At 58.6% G+C, this 14,746-nt stretch overlaps 1 protein-coding gene across 2 annotated transcripts in view; it reads right to left on the reverse strand.

Annotated features, from left to right (window-relative positions):
- Nucleotides 1-14,290, reverse strand: part of ABHD17C (abhydrolase domain containing 17C, depalmitoylase) — a 50,711-nt gene extending 36,421 nt beyond the window's left edge. The window contains exons 1-2 of one of the 2 annotated variants that reach the window (XM_062204851.1): nt 14,111-14,269; nt 13,659-14,029 (exon numbers count right to left, since the gene is read on the reverse strand). In XM_062204851.1, coding sequence (XP_062060835.1) covers nt 13,659-14,029; nt 14,111-14,269 — 530 coding nt within the window. Of the gene's footprint in view, nt 1-13,658 lie in introns of both variants that reach the window. The other variant, XM_062204850.1, reaches the window with a different exon arrangement.
- Nucleotides 14,291-14,746: the final 456 nt, after the last annotated feature.

A 14,746-nucleotide genomic window follows, 5' to 3' on the forward strand; every position in this document is an offset into this window, starting at 1 on the left:
GAGCACAGCACACCAGGGCAAGCGTGGCTCTGTGGCCAGCCCCTGACCACGCAAGGCAAGAAGACGCCACTGGGAAATCTGACACCTGTACATTTCCACACACGCGCGATTTTTCTTAAAAAAAAAAACAAAAAAATCAGACAAAGTGCTAACAGCCAGGGTGGGGGGCTGGTAGGGGTAGACTGTGAATGGCGCAGTCGATGCTACAAGAATGGCACAATGTCTCTGACCACTGAAGGTGGATGAAGGCGCCATGGAGCTTATGTGTTCTTGACCTTGCATGTAACCCCTGAGATGTTCAATCACGGAGTTCCGTTTTGCTTTCCACAAGCAACACGGCAAGATGAAAGACACGGAGGTCAGACGAAACCGAGGGATGGGCAGTCGGTGACGCTGCAGAGAGAGACCTTCCCAATTCTCAGTTCTCGTCACTGCCAACTGACGCTTGGGGCTCACGTGCAGCCCCCAATCACAAGTACCACAAGCACCTTCCCCAAGCATTGCAGGGTCTGCTCACAGAAGGCAGTGGCCGGCAATGCGGGCTGAGGACTGGGGATAAGGCACTGGGGGCACGACTCAGAGTGCCACATCAAGCCCCTCTTCTGCAAGGGCTCCTTCACCCTCCTCCAACCTCATCCACATGCGACAGAGGCTTCTCCAGAAAGCCAGCTCCGTGCTCCCAAAGGCAGGCCAGGCTGTGACGGATTGGATGGTGGGCTCTCTGGGTCTCTGTGCCCCCTCCGCCTCCTCTGGGCTGGGCTGGGCGACACATCACAGCCAGCCCTGGAGCAGAGGAGACACGGGCAGGAAGCTGATGTGGCGCCAGCTGCCTGGTGGATGCTTCCCTTCCCAGAGTCACAGGAGATTCAGACCCCAAACCTTGAACCTGAAAAGAAAGTGGCCCCAACGCTAACCCTGCCTTGCAATGACTCCACCCTGTCCTGCAGTGGCCCCAACACTAACCCTGCCTTGCAATGACTCCACCCTGTCCTGCTACGGGCACTGGCAGGTCTTCTGTGCGTGGAGCATTGCACTGGGCTCGGGGTGAGCCAGATGCAGTCTCGGTCCTCGAGGACATGGCATTCACTGTTCAATAGTTTATTTATTTGAAAGGCAGAGAGAGAGAGAGAGAGAGAGAGAGAGAGAGAGAGAGAACCTTCCATCAGCTGGTTCACTCCCCCAAAAGCCTGCCACAGCTGGGGCCGGACCAGGCTGAAGTCAGGAGCCAGGAACTCCACCCAGGTTGCCCACGTGGTGGCAGGCATCCAAGTACTCGCACCAGCCTCTGCTGCTTTCCCAGAAGCATTAGCAGGCGGCTGGGTCAGAAGCAGAGGAGCCAGGACTTGAACCAGGTACCCTAACACGAGACGTGGTGACTTAACCCACTGCGCCACCATGGGTGCCCCCAGAAGATGGCATTCCTACAGAGGAGTGAGATTCCATTGTCATGAGCTGAAGGACCAGGCGGAACGGATGGAGGAGAGGTCTGGGGTGAGGGGGCAGCGGGAGGGAAGCCGGCTTCGCTGGGGGGAGGCCTGTGAGCAGCCCAGGATGCCCCACAGCACCCGCGGATGGAGAAGAGGCTGACGCTGCTTGTTCGGGATGGTAATACACCCTGCAGTTCTTCAGTAAACGGGAAGATGTGTGAAAATGGAAAAAGAGAGAGAAGAATGGATTCTTACAAGATCCAGAGGCCAGAAGTGCCCGGGCAACTTGGGCACTATTTTCAGTTCGGGGAGGAACTGAACAGGTGCCAGGCATGATGTGTGTGAAAGCCACACCCCTCCCACACTCCTCCTGCTCAGGCATCTATGGGTCCCTGCTATCTCTAATGCATCCCAAGTCAGGACAAGGGGTCTCTGGGCATGATGGAGTGGGAAGCAGGACGCAGCCAGTGGCAAAGAGAGCTCCATCAAAACGCAGGGTGCATGGAGCCTGCTACGGGAAATTGCTCGTGGGCTGCTCAGCATGTTACAGGGAGTGTGGGGCCCCCGCGGGCTCTCTTGGGTGCTCAGATCAGATCAGAGCACACGGCGATCCCCTGTGGCCACAGAGAGCGATTTCTGCCTGCGCCTGGCCCCTCCATGCTGGGCTCCCTGGAGGCCTGCCTTACAGGTGCATCACGGGTTCCCCAGCATCAGAGCCCGGACAGCAGGACTCCAGCCAGGGCGGGGGCACAGATGGGTCTGCCGATTCCTGCAGCTCTGTTCTTGGTTTCGCGACATCCTTTTTTTTTTTTTTCCCCCCCAAAGTCAGAGTTACAGACAGACAGGGAGAAACAGAGAGAGAGAGAAAAAAAAAGAGATCTTCCAGCTGCTGGTTCACTCCCCAGATGGCTGCGTCAGCCAGGGCTGGGCCAGGCGTAAGACAGGAGCCAGAAGCTTCATCCAGGTCCCACGTGGGTGGCAGGGGCCCAAGCACTTGGGCTGTCTTTCACTGCTTTTCCCAGGGACATTAGCAGGAAGTTGGATCGGAGGTGGAGCAGCCGGGACTCGAACCAGTGCTCAGATAGGATGCCGTCATCACAGCTGGAGGCTTTACCCGCCACAGACCCCACTCCTCACCACTCCATGCTGCTCTCACTCTGCTGCACGGTCTGCCGGGGAATCATAAGGACCACTGACGCACAGCCGGACTCCTGACCGATGTCCCGATGTCCAGTCCACTTCCGGTGGAGTCAAAGTCCCAGGCGCCATCCTCACCAGCGACGCCTCCTGCCCGCTGGGCATCAGCAGCCACTGCCGGTTGTGCCTCTGAAAGCCTGAGCCCTTCTCCCCACCTCTGCCACTAGCACTCTGGGCCAAGCCATGGCCATCTCTTGCCTTACACTCCCCAGCCGCACCCCACTGGTCTCCTCGCTTCCTCCCCTGGCACACCAGGCCCTGCAAGGCATTGGCAACCTGACCTTGAAAAGCCTAAGCTGGGTCAATGTCGCTCCTCGGCCCAGGTCCCTAAAAGCCTCCCATCTCATGCTGCAAAAGCCACAAACTTGGCAGGAGTCTGTGATACCCTACATGAACCCCAACCCCATCACTCTCCATCCTCATCTACTGTCCCCTGTCACCCACACCCCTTTCCGGCTCTCCTCCAACCATCCTGACAGTCTCAGGATATGCCAGTCAGGTACTCGGTCCCTCGGCCATTCCTGCACAAAGCCAACCCCTCACGGCTCTGGGCGGGGGAGGACTCTGGAGGCAGCCTATCCTAACCAGCCTTGCAATACTGCAGCTCACAGAGGAGGGCGCTGTGGTGCAGCGGCGTCAGCTGCCACTTGGGACGCCGGCTGCTGTTGAGTCCCAGCACCTCCGCTTCAGATCCAACTCCTTGCTAAAGCGCACAGGAGGCAGCCAAGGATGACTCAAGTGCTTGGCTCCCTGCCCCCCACGTGGGAGACCCCGATGGAGTTTAGGCTGCCGGCTTCGCAGGCATTTGGGGAATGCGAAGCTCCCTGTTAACTGCATTTCAGGTAGATGGAAATATTTCAAAACTGCAGCGCACACACCCACCAGCTGGTACTCCCATCACCTCGCCCTGCTCCACGCCTCTCTCATGTTCCAACAAACCACTGCTCACGTCATTATCAGGATGACCGTTGGTCATCAGCACTTGTGAGCAGAGACTTCTCACGAGCAGGCTACTGTTTGCCTTGCTCTTGAACTAAATATGATTGTTAAATAAGCAGGATCAGAGGCACTAAGAGAGGGCTATTTCAGAATTCGCACTCCAGGGAGTGGAGCATTCCAGGTGGCCTGGGCAGTCCCAGTACAGGCCCTGGAGCTGTGCAGCGTGGAGGAGGAGGGCCGGGCCAGGCAGGGCCTCTCCACATCCTTAGAACACCCGAGCCACACAGGATGGCAGCAGCAGGTGAAGAGGCCAAGAGAACTGTGATTCAGATGTACTCACCTCGAGGGACGGGCATCCATGTCCCGGAGGCCAGCAGCTACCAAAAGCTTTTTTAAAGAGCGAGACCTGGGGTAGGAGAGTGGGCTGGGCTGGGGTGGAGGGTGAGGGGGCCCGGCAGGGTGCAGCGGGTTGAGCCACCACTAGCAACACCAGCATCCCATGACAGAGCACTGGTTCGGATTCCACTTCCTACTAACGTGCCAGGAAAGGCAGCAGAAGATGGCCTGGGCACTTGGGTCCCTGCTACTCATGTGGGAGATCAGGATGGAGTTTCTGGCTCCTGGCTTTAGCCTGGCCCAGACCTGGCTTCTGTGCATTTGGGGTGGGGGCGGGGGTGACCAGCAGATGGAAGATCTCTGGCTCTGTCTCTCTCTCTCTCCCTTTCTCTCTTTCTGTTGCTGCTTTGCCTTTCAAGTATATAAAAACAGGTAAACGTTAAAAAAGTATATGTTTATGGGGCCGGCGCTGTGGCACAGTAGGTTAATCCTCTACCTGTGGCGCCGGCATCCCATACGGGGCACCGGTTCTAGTCCTGGCTGCTCCACTTCCGATCCAGCTCTCTGCTGTGGCCTGGGAAAACAGTAGAAGATGGCCCAAGTGCTTGGGCCCCTGCACCCACATGGGAGACCTGGAAGAAGCTCCTGGCTCCTGGCTTCGGATGGGTGCAGTTCCGACCGTGGCGGCCATTTGGGGAGTGAACCAACGGAAGGAAGACCTTTCTCTCTGTCTCTCCCTTTCACTGTCTGTAACTCTAACTCTCAATAAATAAAATCTTAAAAAGAAATTATATGTCTATAAAAAACATATATTTATAGTTACTTCAAAAGCAAATTCACAACTCCTGCTATAAAATAGACGACCAAGTGCACGATGAATCCTGCCACCCCAGGCAAAGCAGGGGCCAGCAGATCCCAAGGAAGGGGAACACAGTCCCAGGAGGCACCGTGTGCTCCAGCCGCCTCCCTCAAGAGCTTGCACGTCCCAGGGTTCCTAAAACACAGACGGCGTGCACCCATCCCACCTGGTGCCCTGGGGTAAAACGGTTTCCTCGGAGCCTCCGCCAGGCCTCAGCTGCAGGCCTGCCCCACACAGGGCTCTAGCGATGGGGTCCAGCGAGCCTCCAACAAGGTGCCCCGGGGCCATTCTGACCTCGACTTGTGAACTCTGTTGTTTCACTCACGGATTTGCTGCATGGGTTTCATCTGTGCACCCAGGCCAGGCTGTAGGCACCTGAGCCAAGGCAGGGAGCTAAGCTGGCCCTGCAGATCTGCACCTGTGCCATGTCTGGGGAAGAAAGAGAGGGAGGGGGGAGAATGGGCGGTGCAGCCATTCAGGAACAAGTCTTCCAGGGCTCCACAAGGGGGAGAAGGAAATGGATATGAAAAGCATTCAAAGGAGTAAAGATCAAAACCTGATAGGAGGGAAAGGCAGGAACCAGGACTTCCCAGTTCAGGGCCTGGATGACCTGGAGCTTAACTGGGGCTCAGAACAATGAAGGGCTGTGTTTGCAGGCCAGGTGTGGCAGGTCCGCCCGGGGCGCCCAGCCCACAGGGAGCCGGAACCTGGACAGAGAGCCCGGCTGTGTGCACGGAGGCGACAAGCCACACTATCTGTCATCACAGCTCCGTGTCATCCACCCCCAGCCTGGCCTCCTAGAGTGAAGTTGTCCTAAGAAAACTGATTCCAATAAACTGCGCCATGGCACGCTCTTTTGTAAATGGTTCATCAGCCTGGCCAGGAGAGTGAGCTTAGATGGCATTAGCACGTGAACTGCCTCTTCCTAATATTCAAATTAAAACAGTATGGGTTTTCACAAGGTCAAGCAAACACAGAGAATCTGGAACATCCTTGAGTTACTTCGGGGAACAGGGATAAATCTAATTATTTCCGTGAAACCACACACAAAGATCTTGCCCTGCAGCCTCACCGGGCTTTGTGGCCAACATGGCTGTTTCAGTGCAGATGGCCACGACCATCACTCAGAGGCTGGGACTTTCATCTGGGCAAGGCGGGGGTGTGGTCTGCAGAATCAGCCTCAACATCTGGAGCCGGGCTCTCCATGGAGGCACCGTGAGTTCAGGCTTGTTTTACACTTTGTCTCCCGCAGCAACTGCTCAGATTCTACCATCGTCCTTTACAAGCGAGGGAGCAAGTCGGCGATCAGTCCAGGGGGCTGGGCTCTGCCCAGTGATTCAGCGAGGAACCCGAGGAACTGATATGCGGCTTGGGCTGAGTGCTGACCTGGAATGACCCCGACTTCCTGGAAACAGAGGTTTTCAATTTCCCCCATGGTGCCAAGGGCCCTTGAACACTCTACGGTAATCAATAATACGGGAGGCACCAACCAGCTGCAATGCAAGGGGCCTGACAACCAGGAACCCCAGCTGCAAGGCATTATGGGCCCATTCATATTTTAAAAGGAAGCTTGCAACTCAGGTCCCTTGGCCAACCAAGGTCATCCTGGGGACAAAGAGCAGCTAGAATGTCCTGAATGGAGTGGATGAGAGACAGGGTTCCCATGCCCCCTCCTCGCTGTCTCCAACCGCACGCCCCACTCCAGGCTCCACTCCCTGCTCAGCTCTTAAAGCCCTAGACCTAGAATGAGCAAGGTGGAGGAACGGTGTGCAAAGTCACGGCAGGTCTTGGATGATAGGTGAGGTTTCCCCTCCTTTGGGGCTAGGATCCCCTTGGTGGGGGCAGCGCTGTGCAAGGTAAAACACGAACACACAGCCCACACCCCAGCACAAGTCCTAAGCGCTTCTTCCCAAAGCCAGTTCCAGCCGTAAATCACCCAAATGGAGAAGACTCCGCTGAGGCCAGGAGTGTCTCCCTGGCTGCCCGGCTGTGCAGAGGCGAGTGCTCACCACAGACCCCCAGCCTCCCGCTGCCCCCCCCCCCATCAGCTGGGCAGAAGGACAGCGGAAGGGGAGGAAGCTCTTTTTCTGCAGCCTTTCACTCCCACGGGCGCCCTGACACCGAGCCACAGGCGGCCGTGACGCCACTGCTCTACTGACCTGGTTTAAGGAGCGAACTGCGGCCTATTCTGCCAGGCCCCTGCTCTCCGTGTCACACAGGAGGGGCCCTGTGCAACCCAGCACAGCTCCAGGGCAGCAGGTGCAGGACACAGGAGGTGCGGGAGGGCCTCCTCCAGCCCCAGCTCCCTACTCCAGCCATGCCCCTGCCCCCAGGTCCCCAAGCAGTGCCCCTGTTTCCGTGCAGTGCTTAAGCACCAGCCGTGGTGGCTAACCCAGGGCCACAATGGGGTGAACTAAGAATGAGCACGGGGCGGGAAGCTCTGGGTGGGGGGGCCGAGGCAGGGGAGGGGCAGGGACAAGCAAACCCCATGGAGGAGGGAGGGGCCTGTCTGGGGAGAGGCCACAGAGGGACAGGGACATCTGGCCCATGCCAGCTCTGGAGACAGGGAGGGTCTCGGGGCCCAGCTCCAGCCCCTTGAGACCTGTGGCTACTGCTTCCACCCCCTGCCCCTCACAGAGCCCCTTCTAGTGAGTTCCTAGCCACCGAAGCACTCTGATGAAAACCATCCACACAGCTGTGCATGAACAACCTCACACTCCCTTTGCTTCAGCTCTTAACCCATTATAACGAGGCCCAACCCCTACAAGGGCTCTTGGATGTTTCTGGGCAGGTGCACCTCAGCTCTGGCTGCGAGCGCACACAAACACCGCTCACACACAGGCGCTACAAAACACCTGGAAAATTCTCAAGCGCAGCCAGGGCTGAGGGCCAGCGCACCAGACTGAAGTCATGGGGCTTCCCAGCTATGGCAGGAACAGCAAATCCAGAAACACGAGCGCTCGGCCCCAAAACCCTCTGCCCCGCACACAGGCGGCTCACACCCCACTGCCCCACGTCTCAGGGGAACGGAGTGTGAAGTCCATGGTGCAGTGCCTGGTTCAAGCGGCTGCTAGGGCTTGGATGCCTGGTCCCCTCCCAAGCACCTGTGGAAACCTAACAGCCCCTGTGAGAGGGGAGGAGGCCGTAACAACTACGCCCTGCTGAGTGGATTGGGGCCCTGTCACAGAATGAGTTTGTGACACTCTCTCCCCTCGCCCGCACCTGGCCCCTGGCTCCTGCACCTGCTGAGAGAGGACACAGGCCCCTCCCCATCCTGAGCAGGCAGTGTTCCACGCACCCTCAGTAGACAGTGAACCTCCCAGCCCCTTGAACTTGGACTTGTGGTGAAGTAATGTGAGGGTTGCAGGGAGAGCTAACTTTCCTAGTGTGAAAGGTCCTGTGCTCGTCTTGCTTTGGTCAATCACATCTTTCAGACAAAATGGGGAATCCCGTTAGTTAAAGCAAGCCTACCAAGGCAGCAGGGGTCGGGGGTAGAATTATGATGTTGTTCTAACGATCACCTCCTGAGTGTATCTGTGCTGAGATCCTGGATTCCCATACCTAAGAGTTCCTCTGGCTTCAATACGAGACGGAGCAAAACCCAGCGCCGAGGGAGGGTAAAGCCACTAACAAAATGAATGCTGTAGCTCCCAAAGCCAGATCCTGGAGTCTTAACTGGGATTATCGATGCTGAGCAGAGCCAAGCAGCTCCTGAAGTTGGAGAGGGGACAGGAACACCAGCCAGGGGTGACAGGCAGGCAGCAGCCTCAATGGCGAACCCCGAAGAACCACAGGCGAGAGCGGGCTAACTGGCCACCACACTGTTAGAGCGGTTTGGTTTTAAATGTGTTAATCCCAGAGGCAGAGAGACGGAGAGAGAGAGGCAGACGCTCGAACAGAAAGGGGGAAGCAGTACTCCCATCTGCTAGATCAGTCGCTGTGTGTCCACAATGGCCCCCTGGCTAGGGCTTGGAGTCAGGGACTCGATCCAGGTCTCCCACATGGGCAGAGGGACCCATTCACCTGAGCCCGCACCACTGCCTCCCAGAGTCCGCATTTGCGGGAAGCTGGAGCCAGAAGCCGGAGCCAGGCATGGAACCCGGGCACTCCAACACCAAAGATGGGCACCGAATGCCAGCCCCACCATTGGCTTCAAGACTGGATTTTAGCTTAGACTGAGCTTCCAAGGGAACCCTAAATGAGAGCAAAGGCTCCTGGGACGGAACACATCAAGGAGTGACTCATGCTGAAATCCTCTGGCAGATCTTCTGTACCTGAGTCACTGGAGAACAGTGAGGGCCCTCGAAACAGAACCATGGACAAGTACAGTTTGGAGGCACGGGAGGGACAGCTCAGATTCTGGTACAGCTACACAAAGAAAAACCCACATGACGGCAGGGGAGCGTGCCTGAAGGGCCAGGCACCGCCCGAGAGCCCCTGGGAGGGGGCAGTGGATTCCCCAGACATACTCTACCTTCCACAGGTCTGCTCTTGGGAACACACGCCTCCTTCCCAGCACGATGGGCTCACAAGCCACCACCCCATCTCCCTTTCTGGAAACATCGCCGTCAAATGGTATCGGCAGCACGTGCTTTTCCTGGTCCCTCCTCACTGGAACTCCAGCACGCATCTCAAGCTTTCTTCCCAGACTGGCACCCTGGTATTCCCTCCGAGAGATCTGGGAACACCCAGCTGTGCACTCCCACATGCCCAGGAAGGGAAGCGTTTTTGCTACTCCCAGGCGAACTGCACTCTGGGAGTACAACAAGCAGAAGGTGGACACACCACCACAGCCCTGCTGGCACCCAGGTTTTCCAGGGACAGATCCTCAGGTTACAGATGCAAAGGTGATAAAGCATGGCTGTATTCCCAATGCCTCCTAAATCTATTCCACACACTCGACCATGGCGAGCAGCCTGGGACCAATGGTACTCGGAGGATTGCGTGAGCAGTGGCTGGCACTCGGCCCCGTAAAAGTACAGTTAATGATGAACGGCGTGTTGGTGGAGTGAATGAACAAGAGACAGGGTCTTTTGTGATCTGCCTTTTTGCGCGTAGGCACAGCTATCGCCTCTTTGTCTCCCTCTCTCCTGCGTCTGCCTTGTCTGTGTCCACATTTCTCTGCCTGCCACCAAACACCTCTCTGTAGCACCAACATCAAACAGGAGGATGAAAGATGTGACCAGAGAGAGAGACAGACAGACAGGTGAGAGAGAGGGAGGGAGGGAGGGAGGGAGGGATCGGTCTTCCATCTGCTACCTCACTCCCCAAATGGCCTCAACAGCTGGGGCTGGACCAGGCTGAAGCCAGGAACCAGGAGTCCGGAGCTCCATATGGATCTCCCACGTGGGTGGCAGGAGCCCAAGTACTTGGGACATCGTCTGCTGCTTCCCCAGGGCCTGACGGGAAGCCGAGCAGCCGGGACTCAGATGGGTGCTTCAGTTCGGGATGCGGGCATCGCAGGAGTGGCTGAGCGGGGCACAGAACACCAGCCCCTCTTTGGGTTCCTCGGTTTGTTGGTTTGCACTTTCAGATCAGTGTGACTCAGTCTCCCCTAAACCACAGTCCCACTTCTGCACGCCCTTTTGGAAGCCGCTGGGGTCCACAACGACGCCCCGGATGGATGCGTGTGAGAGGACTGGACGTGCCTACGCCCTCTGTACCCCCAGGCAGCCTATCCATCCTAAGCCTGCTACCCCCAACCCCAGTGACTGCACGAGACTCCCAGAGAGGCAGGCCTCGTTTTACAGAGTCCTTTCCACAAATAGTTCTGAGTGACTGCAAGCCATTTCCTCAAGCACCTGCACTCCTGGCGTCTCAGCAATGCAAACGTGAGGTGTGACCTTATCTTGGACCAATCCCCCAAGCCCAGGCTCTCAGGGTCTCTCCCCATCGCCCCACATCGTCCCGCGTCAACCTGCCTCTTCCTGACCCCTTGAAACCCCCTCCCTTCTACACCCTTCCCAGCAACCTTCCAAATGCTTATGACACTCACGTCTCAGCCAAACAGCAGTGATCACCTTCCTCACCCCAAACGTGATTCCTCTTGAATCCCTTACCCGAGCTCTCGTGCCCACCCCAGCATTTGTCACGTGAGGGGTTTCAGGGCTTTGATCCATGCATGTGGGATCAGCAGTCTTCCGTCACGGCTGGGCAGCTTGCTGTGGTGGGCACAGGCGCTAGTGTAGACAGGTGATGACACAGGGTGACGAGAAACACTAAGGCAGGCTTATCAATACTTCCCTGCTCAATGCAGACAGACACTCCAGTGTGGGAAGAACACCACTAGACCAGATACAGCACAGCACAGACCTCAAGCCAACACATCGGAACCCCTTCCTGCCGTGCACTGGTACCCACGGATATTACACTCTGGAGGCGAAATAAGATCTGACTCTTTGCAAGAAATCCCATTGGGAGAAACTGAATGTATCCCATCTATTTATGGGGCAGCCACGTGTCCAGTCCCCGAAGCAAACACTGAGCGAGTGTCTGTTAGCTGAGACTTTGCCAGCTACTGGGAACTCAGCACACATCCCAACACTGGGCTGAGTGGCAGAGGTGCGGGAGACACCAAAGCTCGCCTGATCCAGGCAGGACCCAGCCGGGTGGGGTGTTCTGGGCATACCAAGGGCAGCTGTGAACAGGAAGAGGCAGGGCAGGGTACTGGGCGCGGGTCTGACAGTCACACCTGCTGCCGGGGAATAATCTAAGGACAGAGACAGAGACGACTCAGCACAAGGCCAGCTCTCCTGTCGCTATCCTGGACAGAGGGACCCCCACCAGGGACACCAGGGTGGCAGGGATGGAAGAGAGTCTATGTGGGGCCCAGAACGGGGGCATGAGGGGAAAGGGTGCACCTGCTGTGGCAGGGACCTGAATGGAGCTGTAAGTGGACGGAGATAGGAGACAGGGTGTGTTCCAGGAAATACTGGTGCAGAAGAATGGCGAGAACAGCGAGAGAGGCAGGGGGGAGGGGTAAGGGGCTGATTGGCTTCCGAGTCAGGTAAGTCCTCGGTTAGAATAACCCAGACACAGAAATGCACCTCTTGAGACATCTGATCCATGTGACTGTGCCGTGCAGTGGAAACAGTCCTAAATTAGTAGTCGGGAGGCCGACGGCTGGTCCACCGGGAGATTATCATGCTGCCAACGAGCGGCCAGGAGCAGTGGCCACACAGGAGGGCGGAAATCAATTTAGCAGCTCCCAGCCAGCTCGCTTGTTCTCCTTTTTCAGCTGAAGGCAAACAGACCCTATCCGGCTATAGGCTCTACCTATTTAAAAAAAAAAAAAAAAGTTGCCTGTGAAACACCTGCTTCAGGTGTGCACACACGGATGTGGAAATATGTGCTTGATCAAGACACAAAATGTACTTCTAACGGCAATGGGTCATATCCAAAGGGGAAAAACCTCCAAAACAACACAGAACAAGATGTCCCAGACTCCTCCATTCAGACTCCAACTTCCAACCTGTTTTACAGGTGAAAAAACCAATTTAGATCTCTGTGCTGGGCAAGATTTGGATACACCACCAGCTGATTCAAAGTTTCACACTATCCCTAACAACGCTTATTAACTCGACACAATGTAACAAATGTCTCCAGGAAATAAGACGCCTCAAATATGCGATAAAGACACACCTGCCTATTCAGGGTAAAGGGCGAGTGGAAGAGGGCCTTCCTCTTCATGTAGACACACACACCTCCAAGCAACATCCTGTGGACTTGTTTGTATGAAACCTAGAACCTCTTTTTACAAAAATTATATACACATCCAAGGTAGGATTTCACTTGATGAAAAGAACCCATGGCAACCGTCGCATTGATACCCTAACCAACGGCTGATGGTGTGAGACTGGAACAGGCATTCTGACCCTACACACGTGCATATAATGCACTTTCGTCCGCCTACACCATTTTCAAAATCTACAGTCCCAGGAAGGACATGGACTTCAGCAGCAACCCGTGTTAAACACTCAGTGCCTCCCGGTGGGACAAGCGATTCTCCCAAAGAGGCAATGGGTATGAAGACGCGTACAGACAGGCACGAAGTCCTCAATCTTGGCCAGGTGCACGAGCCCAGCACACAGACTTCAGAGGAACCTCGTAGGTGTCCAGAGCCACGAGAGTGCCCGTGCTGCACTTCTGGCCACGCTTTCAACCCAAGAAACCCAATCTCACCACAGACATGAGCTCAGGCATTTGCATCACCACTGCTGTGAGACAGCAGGCAAAGGTCGTAGATGTCAAAAACCAGGGCACAAGGACACGCGGGTGACCAGACTTCTGTCTCGGGCCAGAACAAAACTCGAGTTTTTCTGTAAGCCCTAAACCATGCCCACAACTGGCGCCAAACACGCAGAAGACAGTGAATACTTTCAGGTCCCGTGAAGGCTCGTTCAAGGTCAAGGGAGTCCCCAGGCCATGGAAGTCTCCAATTCTTCCCGGGCCGGCAAGGAGACTCTGCAGAAGCCGTGCCCCAGCAACCTGCCCCACCAGGAGGCTGCCCCTCTACGATGCCCAGGCACTGCCCCCGGGGTCCCTCTACAAACCAGAAAGTCCTCCCGAGGTCACCACGACAGAGGTCGACAAACCCCCGTGCGCCTCGCCCAAGGTCACTAGTGCGCGCGGCCCCTGGGTTGGGCGGGGTGGGGGCGCAGCTCGGACAAGCGAGTTGTCCCTTTGCGCCCCGGGCGCTCAGGCGCACCCCTAGGCTGCCACCTGCGGCGGCGACCAGAAGCTCCCAGGCCCGGTCCGGCCAAGCGCTCCCGACCCTGGGCTCTCCAGGAACAGCGAGGGGAGACCGCCCGGCTCCCGGCTGCAGGAGAGGAGACGAGCGCGTGCCGTGGGGGCCCCCGCCACCCCACCCCGCCAGCCCCGCGGCTGCCCGCCGGGCTCACCGGGTGCGCAGCGCCTGCCACGCGGCGTCGATGTCCGCGTAGAGATTCTTCTCGGAGGGCTTGCCCGAGCTCACGCCGTAGCCCGAGTAGTCGTAGGAGAAGATGTTGCAGTTGATGCGCGAGCCGAGGCCGATGTAGAAGCTGCACATCTGGCCCAGGTCCACGGCGTTGCCGTGCGAGAAGAGCAGCGTGTAGCGGCTGGAGGGCGCGCAGCGCACGAACATGCAGCCCAGCCGGTTGTCGCGGGCCGTGCGCGAGAAGAAGACTTCGACGGCGTCCAGCTCGCGCTGCGAGTACTGCCAGTCGGCGCGCTCGCTCAGGTGCAGGCTGCACGCGCCCGCCGCCGCCGCCGCCGCCGCGCCCGGGCCCTCCTCGGCCGCCGCCGGAGGCTGGGCCGCGCCGGGGGCCGCGGCGGCGTTGGCGGCGTTGGCGGCGGGGGCCGGCGCCGGCGCCGGGGCCGCGGCGGCGGGCGCGCCCGGGCCACGCTGCTCGGGCGCCAGCACCGTGTAGGTGGGCTCGGGCGGCAGGAAGGCCAGCTTGGCGGCGATGCGGCTCGGGCAGGGCGGGCAGCAGAAGAGCCAGCACAGCTCGCCCAGCGAGAAGCCGTTCATCCTGGGGCCTGGCTCGGGCATCGGGGCGGCCTGGCGCCCGCCGCCGCCGCCGCCGCCGCCGCCGGCCCTCCGGGGGAGCAGGGCGCGCGGCGAGGCGGGCGGACGAGGGCGCGCGGAGGGCGGAGGCGCGCGGCGCGGGCGGGCGGACGGGCGCGCGGGGAGGCGGGGCCGGCGCGGGGCTGGCGGCGGCCGGGCGAGGTCAGCGGCGGCCCCGCGGCCCGGGCGAGGCGCGGGCGGCCGGGGCCCGCGCGCGGCACACAAAGCCGGCGGCGGCGGCGGCCATGGCCGGCTCGTGCGCGCCCCCCGCGCCCGCCGCCGCCGCCACTTCCGGGTTAGCGCGCGGCGGCGGCGCCCCCCGGGAACGGCGCGGGCGCGGCAGGTGGGCGGTGCTCCCGCCGTCTGGGGGAGGGGGCGTGCCCTCGGCGGCGGCTGCCCAGGTGGGCGCTCCTCGCTCGCTGGGCTTCTCCCCCCCCCCCC

The sequence above is a fragment of the Lepus europaeus genome, chromosome 11 (assembly GCF_033115175.1).
Source record: "Lepus europaeus isolate LE1 chromosome 11, mLepTim1.pri, whole genome shotgun sequence".
NCBI lineage: Eukaryota > Metazoa > Chordata > Mammalia > Lagomorpha > Leporidae > Lepus > Lepus europaeus.